This window comes from Gekko japonicus, unplaced genomic scaffold, assembly GCF_001447785.1.
Source record: "Gekko japonicus isolate JY-2015 unplaced genomic scaffold, Gekko_japonicus_V1.1 scaffold978, whole genome shotgun sequence".
Classification (NCBI taxonomy): Eukaryota; Metazoa; Chordata; class Lepidosauria; order Squamata; family Gekkonidae; genus Gekko; species Gekko japonicus.
In genome coordinates, this window is record NW_015161980.1 from 588,145 (window position 1) to 600,220 (window position 12,076).

Here is a 12,076-nt window from a genome sequence, read left to right on the forward strand (position 1 = left end):
GTACCTCACCCAGGGGAACTGCGATCCCCCGCGATCCCCCCCGAAATGACCTCTGGTCTGAAAGCTCACAGTCCACATTATGCAAATTTACCTCTTGTGGCCCTTCATGGGTGCTCTGTATTCTTCCTCGCTCATGTATGGCCATCAGAGTTATCCTGTGCAAAATAATACCCATCTAAGTCCATTGGTTTCAGTGGACTTAGACTGCAGTAACTCTGCATAGGATTGTACTGCTGGAGTACACAGTGGCTTTCCTTGATCTCTCTCTGCATTCAGTCAGCATGCCCATCCTCCACAAGCTACGCACACTAGTGCAATATGGTGTCCACAATCCACAAAGCAAGTGTGTACAAGGTCCACACAAGAAGACAGATGGGTATGCCAAGTCCTGCAACACATATTGCCCTATGTGCTTGTCCATAGGTGTGAAATTATGTTCAAATAGAAAAATATGCATAAAATGATATATTATGGATCACCTGAGTACAATAAAAGAGATGTTGTGCTTACTTAACAATACTTAACAAGACAGATGTTTCTGTGAGTTTCAGGTTGAATAACAGAAACTAGATCCACCTGGATGTAGAAACTGTGATGGTTTCGCCAGTGTCTTGTGCCCAATTAATCTGTGTCACATTTTCTGTGTAACTTACAATATCTAGTTTACAAAGCTGAAGCCAGCTTTGGGTAATATTGTATAATATATTTTCTGACTGTAAAAATACTTATGGTTGAACTCCTTGACTTTTTGTTATTCCAAAATATGGTGGAAAGCCCATTTCTTTACAAATTTATTGATATAGGCAGTTATTCCCATACAAAATTTTTAATAGTATGTCAGTTTAGATCAGATGTACAAGTTTAGGTCAGATATGCAATATTCCAGATATAGATAGCCATATGCTTTAATTTTGCCATAATTCACATGCATGCCACTATTAATAAATTCAGTACCATTTCTACATCTGTTTTTTCCCATGTTCTCTTTTTTGGTAGTCCAGTAAAGTTGCCCTCAGGTCTAGTGGAATTATTCTACCTATCGTCTTAGGATAATCTTTTAAAGGACTTAATACACTTGTAAGGTAAAGGTAAAGGTTTCCCTTGCTTGAAAGCCAGTTGAATCCGACTCTAGGGGGCGGTGCTCATCTCTGTTTCCAAGCCGAAGAGCCAGCGCTGTCCGAAGACTTCTCCGTGGTCATGTGGCCGGCGTGACTAAACGCCGAGATGCACGGAACGCTGTTACCTTCCCACTGAAGTGGTACCTATTTATCTACTTGCAATTTCTTGCTTTTGAACTGCTAGGTTGGCAGGACCTGGGACCAGAGATGGGAGCTCACTCCATCATGCAGCACTCAGGGCTCAAACTGCTGACCACCGGCCTTTTGGTCTGCAGTTCAGTGTCTTAACCACTGAGCCACCGCAGCCCTAAAACACTTGTAGAGGCATGTATATTGTATACAATGAAAGCTCATGGGGTTCATTTGCCAGCAAATAGTGTTTTTTTACCAGTTGATTCCCCACCACTACCAGATACACAACTTAAAGAAATCTGAGGTATATTGGAGCTGTGGTTTTTGAAAATTCCACAGCTGTTGACCAAGACAGGTCCTGTTCAGGGAACATCAACTGATCACCCTTGACCACTAACAAGCAACCAGTAACGTAAGATGATCACCCATCAGCTGAAACAACCTTGCTAGAACACCACAGTGAAGCCTACTAAATGTGATTTCTTGAAAATATGTGAAAATATGCCTTTCTGGATAATAAAATCAACAAAGCCCCCTACATGTTTGACAAAGTCTGAACAGGCTATAGCTGAATATGTTGACTTTATGACAATGCTGAGATTTGTACATTGACACAGGCAGTTTGTTCAAAAAGTGTATCTCATAACTTTTCATACTATAGCTTCCATCCTTCCTACAGAATTACAGAATTATCTTTCTTCCTATCTGGTTGGTTCAAAATAGTTAATGACGACAATGAAGTCTGAAGTGCTACTCATAAAAGTGACAATTGTTATTAGCGTTTAATAAGCACTGTATGTTTTATAGTAGTTTTCAGGTTAATCATCAACATATTTAAATATAAGGTACCATAGCTGACCTTCAGGCAGGCTTTGGGAGTTAATTGGCAAGATTAAGGATCATCAAAGTATCTGGTACAATTATGCTAGGATCATGTTAGGTACTCCAAACACTAATTTTAGCGCACATTGGCAATTGAATTAGAATCCTTCAAAAAGCTCTTATGGCTTTCATGAGCTTAAAAGCCTTGTGGAAAAGATTCTGAACTATCAAACACATTACATGTTCAATTGCATTGAATCTGATTATTCACCGGCAGGTTACATATAAATCTCTAGGTCTGGCCAAAATCAGATTAATTTCTCTTGAACCAATGTTTTCTCTTGACACATTGTTTCTTTGCTAATAAATTAGTGCTGCACTTTTAAACAAGGCCTGGACCTGTTTAATTGAACCATATGTCTAGCTGTTTGGACACTACAGCTCTGAGCTCGTTTTCTTTACTGAGCAATTTCCGATGAAGCAGGCAAATCACTTTCAAAGCTAGTCTCTTTCACAACCGTTTTGTGCTCAGAGAATCAAAATGGAAATTCACTGTAGAGAAGCAGAAGTTTTTTGAGTCATGTTTATGTTAAGTCTCTGGAATGTGCCCCTAAACCATTGGCTCCAGAATATCTCAAAGTCAATGAGAATATTCTGCATGGGTAAGGGAGAGAGAAGTTGCATTCAGCAATATAGTTGTTATCAGTTGAAATAAACGAACGTTACACTTTTGACTTCAGTGGAATCCGGTTTACACTTGGATGTTCCTGTCTAAATATATTTTGGAATGAAGTCCTATTGACTTCACAGGAACTTCCAGTATTTGGGTTGCAGCCTAAAGCAGCATACGTATCTTAGAGCAGCTTTGGGTATTCTGGATAGGCAGAGAACATACAAGGAAATTTGCTTCCCCCACTCTCCACTTGTTTAGCACATCCAAAACTGTTTATAATCTAGCAGCCATTTGCACTTGCTAGCATAATCTAGAGTAGTGGGGCTTTAATAAGTTGATAGCTGAAATATCTGAATGTGTCCCATGCCTAACTCAACAGAACATTATTCAATTCTGAGGTCCGATATTGCCCACTCTTAATATACACAGCTTCCATAAATTTTGAATATTTTTATGTTCATGTTTAGGATGAAGACCGTTGTGAAGATGGCATGCCTACGGAACTTTAAAAGGTGTAGACCACCTGATTGAAGATGGTTGTTCTGTTTTCCATCCCATTCGATTAGTAAAGTAAGTGTAAATTATTGGGGAATCTGTGGAAAACTGTAATACTGTGCATCATATAAAAAAGAAGATCTGTGAATGTAATTTCTCCAGTATGCAGTTAGAAAATTTCTCCTGGGAAGCAGACAATGGTGGTGATCCGGAAAGCCCCTAAATAGGCCCATTCAAAAGTTTGTACAGTGATACTTCTCACTTAACGTTTGTGGCAGCAACTCCTTGCTCTGCAGCTGAAAGCACTTTTGAAGCTTCTTGGAGGGGAGGCAGTTGAAAAGCAGAGGGGATAGCGTAAGAAGCAAGAAACCTGAAAATCCCTTTCCATCTAGTTACAGTAGGAGGGATGGAATAGCATAGTGGTGGGATGACACTGCTTAAGACTAACATGATATGTTTGCTCCCCCTTTTTAAACTCTTATCATCAGGCCTTGCGGTACACTAATTTATATGGGGGGGGGGCAGTGCTCCCTGGAAATGTGCCAGCCCCCCCCCCTCTGAATTACCAGCTTTCCTTTGTTAAAAAGTAAATATCTAGGACTTTACCTTTGTGGAGATATAGAGGGCAATGTGCAAGTGATTTTCTGCAGGATTGCCTAGAAATAGAGGAGAAAGGAGCTGCCAGATGGCTAGAGCTGAGTGAGTTAACCACTTACTGACCAAATTCATCTGCTCTGTCCCATTGCCTTTTTTCTGGTTACTTTTTCTTCCTCTTCTGTTTGTTTTCTTTCCTTTTTAATGTCTGCAGTAATCTGAGAACACTGAGCAGAAAACAGGAGAGAGATTTAAATTACCTTCCGGTTGCTACTTCCTTCTTGCTGTGAGAAATTTGGCTTAGTAGTAGGTGGGGTCATGGGAGCGGAGGCATGAGGGGAAAAAATAATGTTTAGTTCTATTCAGCCAAATTAACCCAGTTTCATTAATTGCAAACTACCTCGTTGCAACCTTCTCATGTGAAAAAGTATGTCTCTAAGCATGTAATGACTACTGTAATGGGGCTACCCTTGACCCAAATCCGGACTACATGGGGCTGCCCTTGTCCCAAATCCGGATGTTTCAGCTGGTGTAGAACACGGCAGCCAGGCTGTTGTTGGGCCTCCCTATGTGGGAGTACATTCAGCCTGCGCTAAAAGCACTGCACTGGCTGCCTATAGCGTACCGAATTCAGTTCAAGGTGCTGGTGCTTACCTTTAAAGCCCTTTATGGTCAGGGGCCTACCTACCTGAGGAACCACCTTTCTCCACATGTTCCCTAGAGAGGACTATGGTCAGGGTCCCAAAATTGTCTGGCCCTCCCAGGTCCCAAAGACACCAGGCTGGCTTTGACCAGGGCCAGGGCCTTTTACAGTTCCGCAGGGCCTTCAAGACAGAGCTCTTCCACCAGGCCTTTAGTTAAGGAGCAACACCTAATAAACTAAGACCCTGTGCCCAATACCATCATTGACAGCCTGAGCTTCACTAATCCTAAAACCAATTGCTGACTGTATCTCGATTATGGCTGATCTCTATTATGGCTAATGCTACTACTGTTTCACCACCACTATACAAACTGATCACTAGCACTTTATGTTGTGTTTTATATCTATATTTATTATATTTGTTGTTTTTATCTGTTTAAATTTTTATGTAAGCCACCCTGAGCCTGCTTCGGGGGGGAGGGCAGGGTATAAATCAAATAAATATATAAATAAATGTGTGGAATACCTCTTACTCATCAGGGCATAAACCATTGTCAAAGGGGTGGGAAGCGAAAGGGATCCCTGAAAGGGTTTCCGACCCTTTAAAGCCAGCAGTGCAGTGAGTCCAAGCTTCCAAGCAAGGGGGAAGTGGAAGGGAGTCCTGAGAGGGCTTCCCATCCTTTAAAGGGCAGTGCAGCCATTTTAAGGGCTCCCTTTCACTCCCCCTGCTTTCAAGCAGGGCAAAGCAAACAGGAGCCCCTGAAAGGGCTTCCCGCTCTTTAAAGCCAAGAGCTGGAGGGTTAGCCCACCAACTGCTGGCTTTAAAGGGCAGGGCAGCCATTTTAAGGGCTCCCTTTCACTCCCCCTGCTTGGAAGCAGGGGGAAGCAAAAGGGAGCCCTGAAAGGGCTTCCTACCCTTTAAAGCCAGCAGCCAGCAGGTCCACCCATCAGCTGCTCACTTTAAAGGGTGGTCAGCCATTTTAGGGTTCCGTTTGGAAGCAGGGGAACCAAAGGACGTGCTGAAATTCTCACCCTTTAAAGCAAAAAGCTGACTGGCGGAACCACCAGTCAGCTGTTCGCTTTTAAAGGACTGGCAGCTCCCCTCCCTTCCCCCCCCCCAGGGGAGGGGGCAGGAGACCTCAGCTGGTGGGGGGAACAGAGGCTTGGCTTTGTACCTCTTCCCCCCGTGATTGAGGGAGCAGGGTGGAGCCTGGGGGAGGGCAGTGTGGGGCCAACCCACGAGGACCCCTGTGCTGAGTTAATGAGCTCTGCGCAGGGTGTACCAGCGCACACTAGGGCAGGTTAGTAGGAACCCTGGTCAACACTACCTTTAGCAGTGTGTGTTAAATACCTTTAAATTCTAGCATTCTGAGTACATTGTGGAATATACAGAAAACATGGCTTGCAACATATATATGAATGACTAATGCAGGGTCAACATTTCAAAGACTTGCTCTGCAACAAGCAAGACTTCATCAAGTTTGAACCTTTTACATGCTTTTTGATGTTTTCATTATTCAATGGGGTGCAAATTGTCTTCTGGTCAATGGATGATTCAGAGTACCCAGTTAAGCATTTTTTCTCTTTCTTTTCCAGCTGTTACTTTCCATAAGCAAGTCATGATTACGTTAACGGAACTCAGATGTTTAGCAGATGCCCAGTCATCATACCACATCTTGAAACCATGGTGGGATGTCTTCTGCTATTACCTCACCATGATAATGCTGCTTGTTGCTGTCCTTGCTGGGGCCCTCCAGCTCACTCAAACTAGATTATTATGTTGTCTTCCATGCAAGCTTGAGTTTGACAATCATTGTGCGGTGCCTTGGGATGTGGTCAAAAGCAATTTTAATATATCCTCCAGCTCTGCCACACCAATAATTCTCCCGCTCAGAATCCAGAACTATCTTCATCGACAACAGTACTCTTACATCGATGCTGTGTGTTACGAAAGAGAGCTTCATTGGTTTGCCAAATTTTTTCCATACCTCGTACTTCTCCATACTTTCATTTTTGCAGCTTGCAGTAATTTTTGGCTTTACTATCCCAGCACAAGTTCAAGACTAGAGCACTTCGTAGCTATACTTCACAAATGTTTTGATTCTCCCTGGACAACCCGTGCCCTGTCAGAAACAGTTACTGAACAGTCTGTGAGGACTTTGTCATTTTCAAAATCTAAAACATTTTTTCCCTCCCCAACCAATTTAACAGAATCGGAGAGCAAGCGGCAATCTATATCTTTCTCACAGACAGGATTAGAAGCTGCTGGGAAAGAGAGTTCTTCGAGTGTTCTAGACAGAAAAGAAGGGGAGCAAGCGAAAGCAATATTTGAAAAAGTAAAAAGATTCAGGATGCATGTAGAAGAAAAAGATGTCATTTACAGAGTATACCTAAAACAGATTGTCGTGAAGGTCATTGTGTTTATTTTGATTATGATTTATGTTCCCTATTATTTAACCTTTATTACCCTTGAAATTGACTGTGTAGTTGATATTCAAGTTTTTACTGGGTACAAGAGATACCAGTGTGTTTATTCTTTAGCTGAAATCTTTAAAGTGCTAGCTTCATTTTATGTTATTCTGGTGATCTTGTACGGCCTGACTTGTACTTACAGTTTGTTATGGATGCTGAGAAGTTCGCTCAAAGAATATTCTTTTGAGAAGCTGAGAGAGCAGAGCAATTACAGTGATATCCCTGATGTGAAAAATGACTTTGCATTTATGCTTCATGTAGCAGACCAGTATGATCCTCTGTATTCAAAACGGTTCTCAATATTCCTCTCTGAGGTGAGTGAAAACAAGTTGAAGCAGATCAGCTTAAATAATGAATGGCCTTTAGACAGGTTAAAAAGCAGGCTAGTACGAAACTCCCAAGACAAGATGACGCTTCACCTTTTCATGCTTAACGGTCTTCCAGATGATGTCTTTGAACTGACAGAGATAGAAGTTCTAAGCTTGGAGCTTATTCCTGAGGTTAAGCTTCCTCCATCTGTAAGCCAGCTAGTCAGTCTCAAGGAACTAAATGTTTATTATTCATCATTAACTGTGGAGTTCCCAGCACTCCACTTCTTAGAAGAAAATTTAAAGGTTCTACGTCTAAAATCGGCTGACCTAGGAAAGATTCCACGCTGGACTTTTTATCTAAAAAATTTGCAGGAACTGTATCTGACCGGATGTTATGTGCTAGAACCCCAGAATCTCTTCTACAATGAGAGTTTTGAGGATCTCGTGAGTCTGAAAGCAATTCACTTAAAGATTAGCCTTTCCCGCATACCTCAGGTGGTGACAGATCAGTTGCCTTCACTACAAAAGTTATCCATTGACAATGAGGGGAAAAAACTGCTAGTGTTAACCACCTTGAAGAAATTGGTAAACCTGAGAACATTGGAATTGATCAACTGTGACCTGGAGCGCATTCCACATTCCATCTTCAGCCTGAACAACTTGCATGAAATAGACTTGAAAGAAAATAATCTCCGAACAGTAGAGGAAATTATTAGTTTTCAACACCTTGAGAATCTTTCTTGCCTGAAATTGTGGCACAACAACATCTCTTACATCCCAGTGCAGATTGGAACCTTAGCAAACCTGGAACAGCTCTACTTAGATCATAATAACATTAAAAAAATACCACTGCAACTCTTTCTATGCACAAAGCTGCATTATCTAGACCTTAGTTATAACAAATTAACCATTATTCCTGCAGAAATCCAGTATTTAACGAATCTGCAGTACTTTGCTGTGACGAAGAACCATGTAAGTAGAAGCAGAACATTTTTAAAAAAAACACCAAAAAGGTTCTGTAGCTCCTGCCTCTCTTTTTAGGGGTGGGCTTTGCTGCCAGCCCACATAGGAAAGAGTTTATATGTGGCCTTTTTTGAATGGACCAATCAGGGTGGGGGGTAGAGGCAGTTTAAATGGGCTGCAGCCCCACCTCTTGCCTCTTTCTTGTTTATCACTTCAATTTTCCAACTCTTATACTGTGTCTGTGCTGGCGGTGTTATTGCAAACACAGCTAATTTAGCAGGTTGGTCTTCATTTAGGTTTATTGATTCCATTTTGTCTAGTGACTTGCATTCAGTTGTTGATTTAAGGGTCCATAATGGGATGTACCTGAAACATCACTGACACTGCATGGGAGCACATGGATCAAAAATTTGTGCTAAGGAGGGGGGGGATGTTCAACATAATTGACTGTCACATTCCCTTGCTATTAAAAAGACATTTAGTATTGATCTCAGTATCCAATGTAAGCCAGTGGAAGATATGGTCCAAGAGTTCTTGGCTTGATATTCAGCTCTTTTCCAATGTTTCCTAGCAGCTTTGCATAAGGTCCATATTACATGTTACATTTAACATGTGATTGTCACAGGGACTTACAACTCTACAGCAGATGTGAAATCCCATTCTAAAGCACCACAGGGGCCTGAGTTAGACTGGGACCACAGCACAGAGGGAAGAGGTGCTCCAGCCTTCTGTTCATGTATGCCACTTTCCTGAGCTAAAACAGCCGTAAGGGGGCTGTTATTTGACCCATTGGGAGGCTGCACATGCACTAAATGCTTGCATATGCAGATCCCCCACAGAGCAAATAACTTCCCTCCATAACTGTTTCAGGTTGGGAAAACAGCAGGGGGAGGGGAGGCTGGAATCCCTCTGCACCATGGTCCCAATCCAAATCAAACTTTTTGGAGAAATTAGAACAAGCTGTTGTTCTGTCTGTTTTCCACTCCAAGCTTTACTAACAACGTTCAAGTATGAAACATGCAGGGGGGAAATCTAAGGAGGAGTATTGCAGTCCCTATTTATTATGGTTCAAATAGGGCCGGCTCAAGGTGTTTCTGCGCCCTAGGCGAGGCCGCCTTGCAGTGCAGATGCCAACCTCCCGGTGGGGCCTGGAGACCTCTGGAGCCAGCCGCCCTTTTGCCACCGTCGCCAGTGAGCGACCGTGCCGCACTGCCAGCAGAGCCGATCAGGGAGGCCCATATGGGCGGCAGTGGGGCCAGGAGACCCAGCCAAGGACCAGACCATGGAGGGGGGGGGCCGAGGAGGTGAGTGACTATGAAGAGTGATAGAGATCGCGGCCTGCACCGGCCTGCTGGCCCGCACCGGCATCCACAGAAAGACACGCCGCGGCAGCAAGGGTGGGGGGCATCAGACATCGTCTGGCTCAGTCTGGGGGGGAGAGATGCAGCAAAAGAGGCAGCACGGAAATGGAGCCGGAGGCCAGGGAGCTCAAGCTGGGCCAGGTGCCCCATCCAGGGCCCGGAGCTCTAGGCGAATGCCTAGTTCGCCTAGTGGGTGAGCCGGCCCTGGGTTCAAATGTATGTGTGCTGATGGAGGTCACCTGAGAAGTGATGCAACCCCATGAGGAATTGTTTCATAGAACTTGTAGCAAACTACTCAGCTGATTGGTTCATTGCATGCAAGTACAGACTCGGTTGCCAAAGTAAAGTCAATAATGTGCTGGCAGTATCCCCTAAAGTAGGTCACATGAATTAGCTGTTAGATCCTGTATTTTGTGATATGCAGAACACAATAACAAACCTTTAACTAACTGAATTTCCTGTTTTTTGTTTTAGATTGACGAACTTCCAGATGAATTGTTTCAGTGCAGAAAACTTCAGTATCTGCTTCTGGGATATAATAGCCTGACAAATTTGTCCCCTCATGTTGGTGGACTCTTGAACCTTGTTCAGCTGGAACTCATAGGAAACCACTTAGAGTCTCTTCCTGCTGAAGGAATGTAATTCACTGAAGCGGAGTTGTTTAATTGTAGAAGAACGTTTATTAATGACTCTTCCTCTTCGTGTGACAGAGCATTTGCAAATATGTTTGGACAGAGTCTGAGAGAGAGGGAGTGTGTGTGTACAATAAAAACAAGCATTGTATTTTTATTGTCACACCTTTGCAGAAATTATAGGTGAGAAGGCAAGAAATTGTAGCTTCAGATCTGCAGCTGTATGCATTGATCCATGTCACTGTTCATAAGTTAATATTTTAAGTCTTAAAACAAAAATACAGACTGGGCAAGTAACTTGATATTAATGACTTGAAAGCAGAAGTTAAGTGGCTAGTGTATATGTAGATTTTAAGTGTTGGGGTAAAAGACTACTGTTTTAAGTGTAGTAAGGTTCCTATTTTGGAGACTTTATCTTTCAGGAAGTAATTCTTAAATACTTCCCTGTAAGGACCAAAAAACTGCAGATTGGCATTTTCACATGTGTTCACTATGTTAGTGAAGGCCATCTACCACTATTTATTGCACTGAAAAATTGTAACGGCATATTTTTAGAGTTTAGGGTATTTCAGGGCAAGTTGCCAGGAGCTTCTCCTACACGAGCTCAGCTGGAATTCCACTGAGAAGTTATCTGGTGAACTGTGTGCAGACTGTCTCAGTACACAACTTGCTGTTTGGACTATGAAATAGGAATAATGGAATTAACTCTGTATGTAGATAGGGTAATAGCATGCAGCCGGACCTGGATTAAAGGTTGAATCAGACTGGAGAACCACACGAGTAGTTTTCGACATAACATGTTGCCTACTCTGTGTATGCTTTGCATGCTTGCAAAAAACAATTCTAGTGGCTTGCCTCTTACCTTGAGGCAATAGTGGAACTATAATACGTGGTGTCAAGATCCCAGACTAGTTCTCCTCTTTAGTACCTGTTTTTGTTTTTCCTGATTTCCTGCCCATTCCAAATTGCTGTACTGATGTGCTAATAAGTACATTGAGGCATCAGAGAAAGTATGGGTAAAGCCCTTGGGAACTGTGTGGTTTTTTTTAAAAAAAAATTGTAAGCGAAAACTGGTGTTGATTAAAACTCTCAGCTTGCCTCATTCCTTAGCCCACAGGCGTTAGAGAACTGAGTATTTCTGTTATGCTAGTCTTTACTTAATAGTCACTAAAATGGATAAAAGACTTTGTGCAAATGTATCTTGTATTTTGTCTCTGCTTCAAAGTTGCACAACATCATACTTGTGTGTATGTGTTTTCCCCCTTAAATATATATATATGTGTGTGTAAAATGTAAAGATTTGCTAGCATGCATTCAGAGAAAGTGTACCTTACACTTCTGTATGATGTATTTGGGTGTTTCACTAACTTAAATTTAATGCCTGTTTTACTGAAATTGGATTGAGAGAGAAATGTGTGCTCTTTTTGTAATGATTTTATATTGAATTTTTTAACTTAGCTCCTTAAGAAAAAGGTCATTCATCTCAGTATTTTGTTCCCATTAGCAACGCCACAAAACTAAGATGAAGGAAAAAGCTTTCCAATAGTATCTTCACATCTTAATGTTTATCCATCACAATAATTGCATTCCAAAGACCTCTTTTAAATAGTTCTCAGGGAACAGAAGATGTGGGGAGGGTTTTCCCTGTGGATCTGATGCAGCTCTAAGTCTCCCAAGTGTATGTTAAAAGATAGAATATACTTTGGGGTACAGATCACAACTAGTTTCCAAGCAATATCCTAGATTACCACCTTTGTTTAGTTATTCAGATCAAACTTTCTTACCTTGTTAACACTTATACAAGGTATAACATTTAATAGGACTGCATTTGGAAAGGGCAGTCCATGTGTTTAGCTTTCA

The 12,076-nt window shown here is 42.1% G+C and overlaps 1 protein-coding gene across 1 annotated transcript in view; it reads left to right on the forward strand.

The window, feature by feature from the left end:
• Window positions 1-10,226, forward strand: part of LRRC8B (leucine-rich repeat containing 8 family member B) — a 39,069-nt gene extending 28,843 nt beyond the window's left edge. The window contains exons 3-5 of the mRNA XM_015429780.1: window positions 3,213-3,315; window positions 6,074-8,232; window positions 10,059-10,226. Coding sequence (XP_015285266.1) covers window positions 6,097-8,232; window positions 10,059-10,226 — 2,304 coding nt within the window. The 5' untranslated portion in view covers window positions 3,213-3,315; window positions 6,074-6,096. The remainder of the gene's footprint in view (window positions 1-3,212; window positions 3,316-6,073; window positions 8,233-10,058) is intronic.
• The last annotated feature ends 1,850 nt before the right edge of the window (window positions 10,227-12,076 follow it).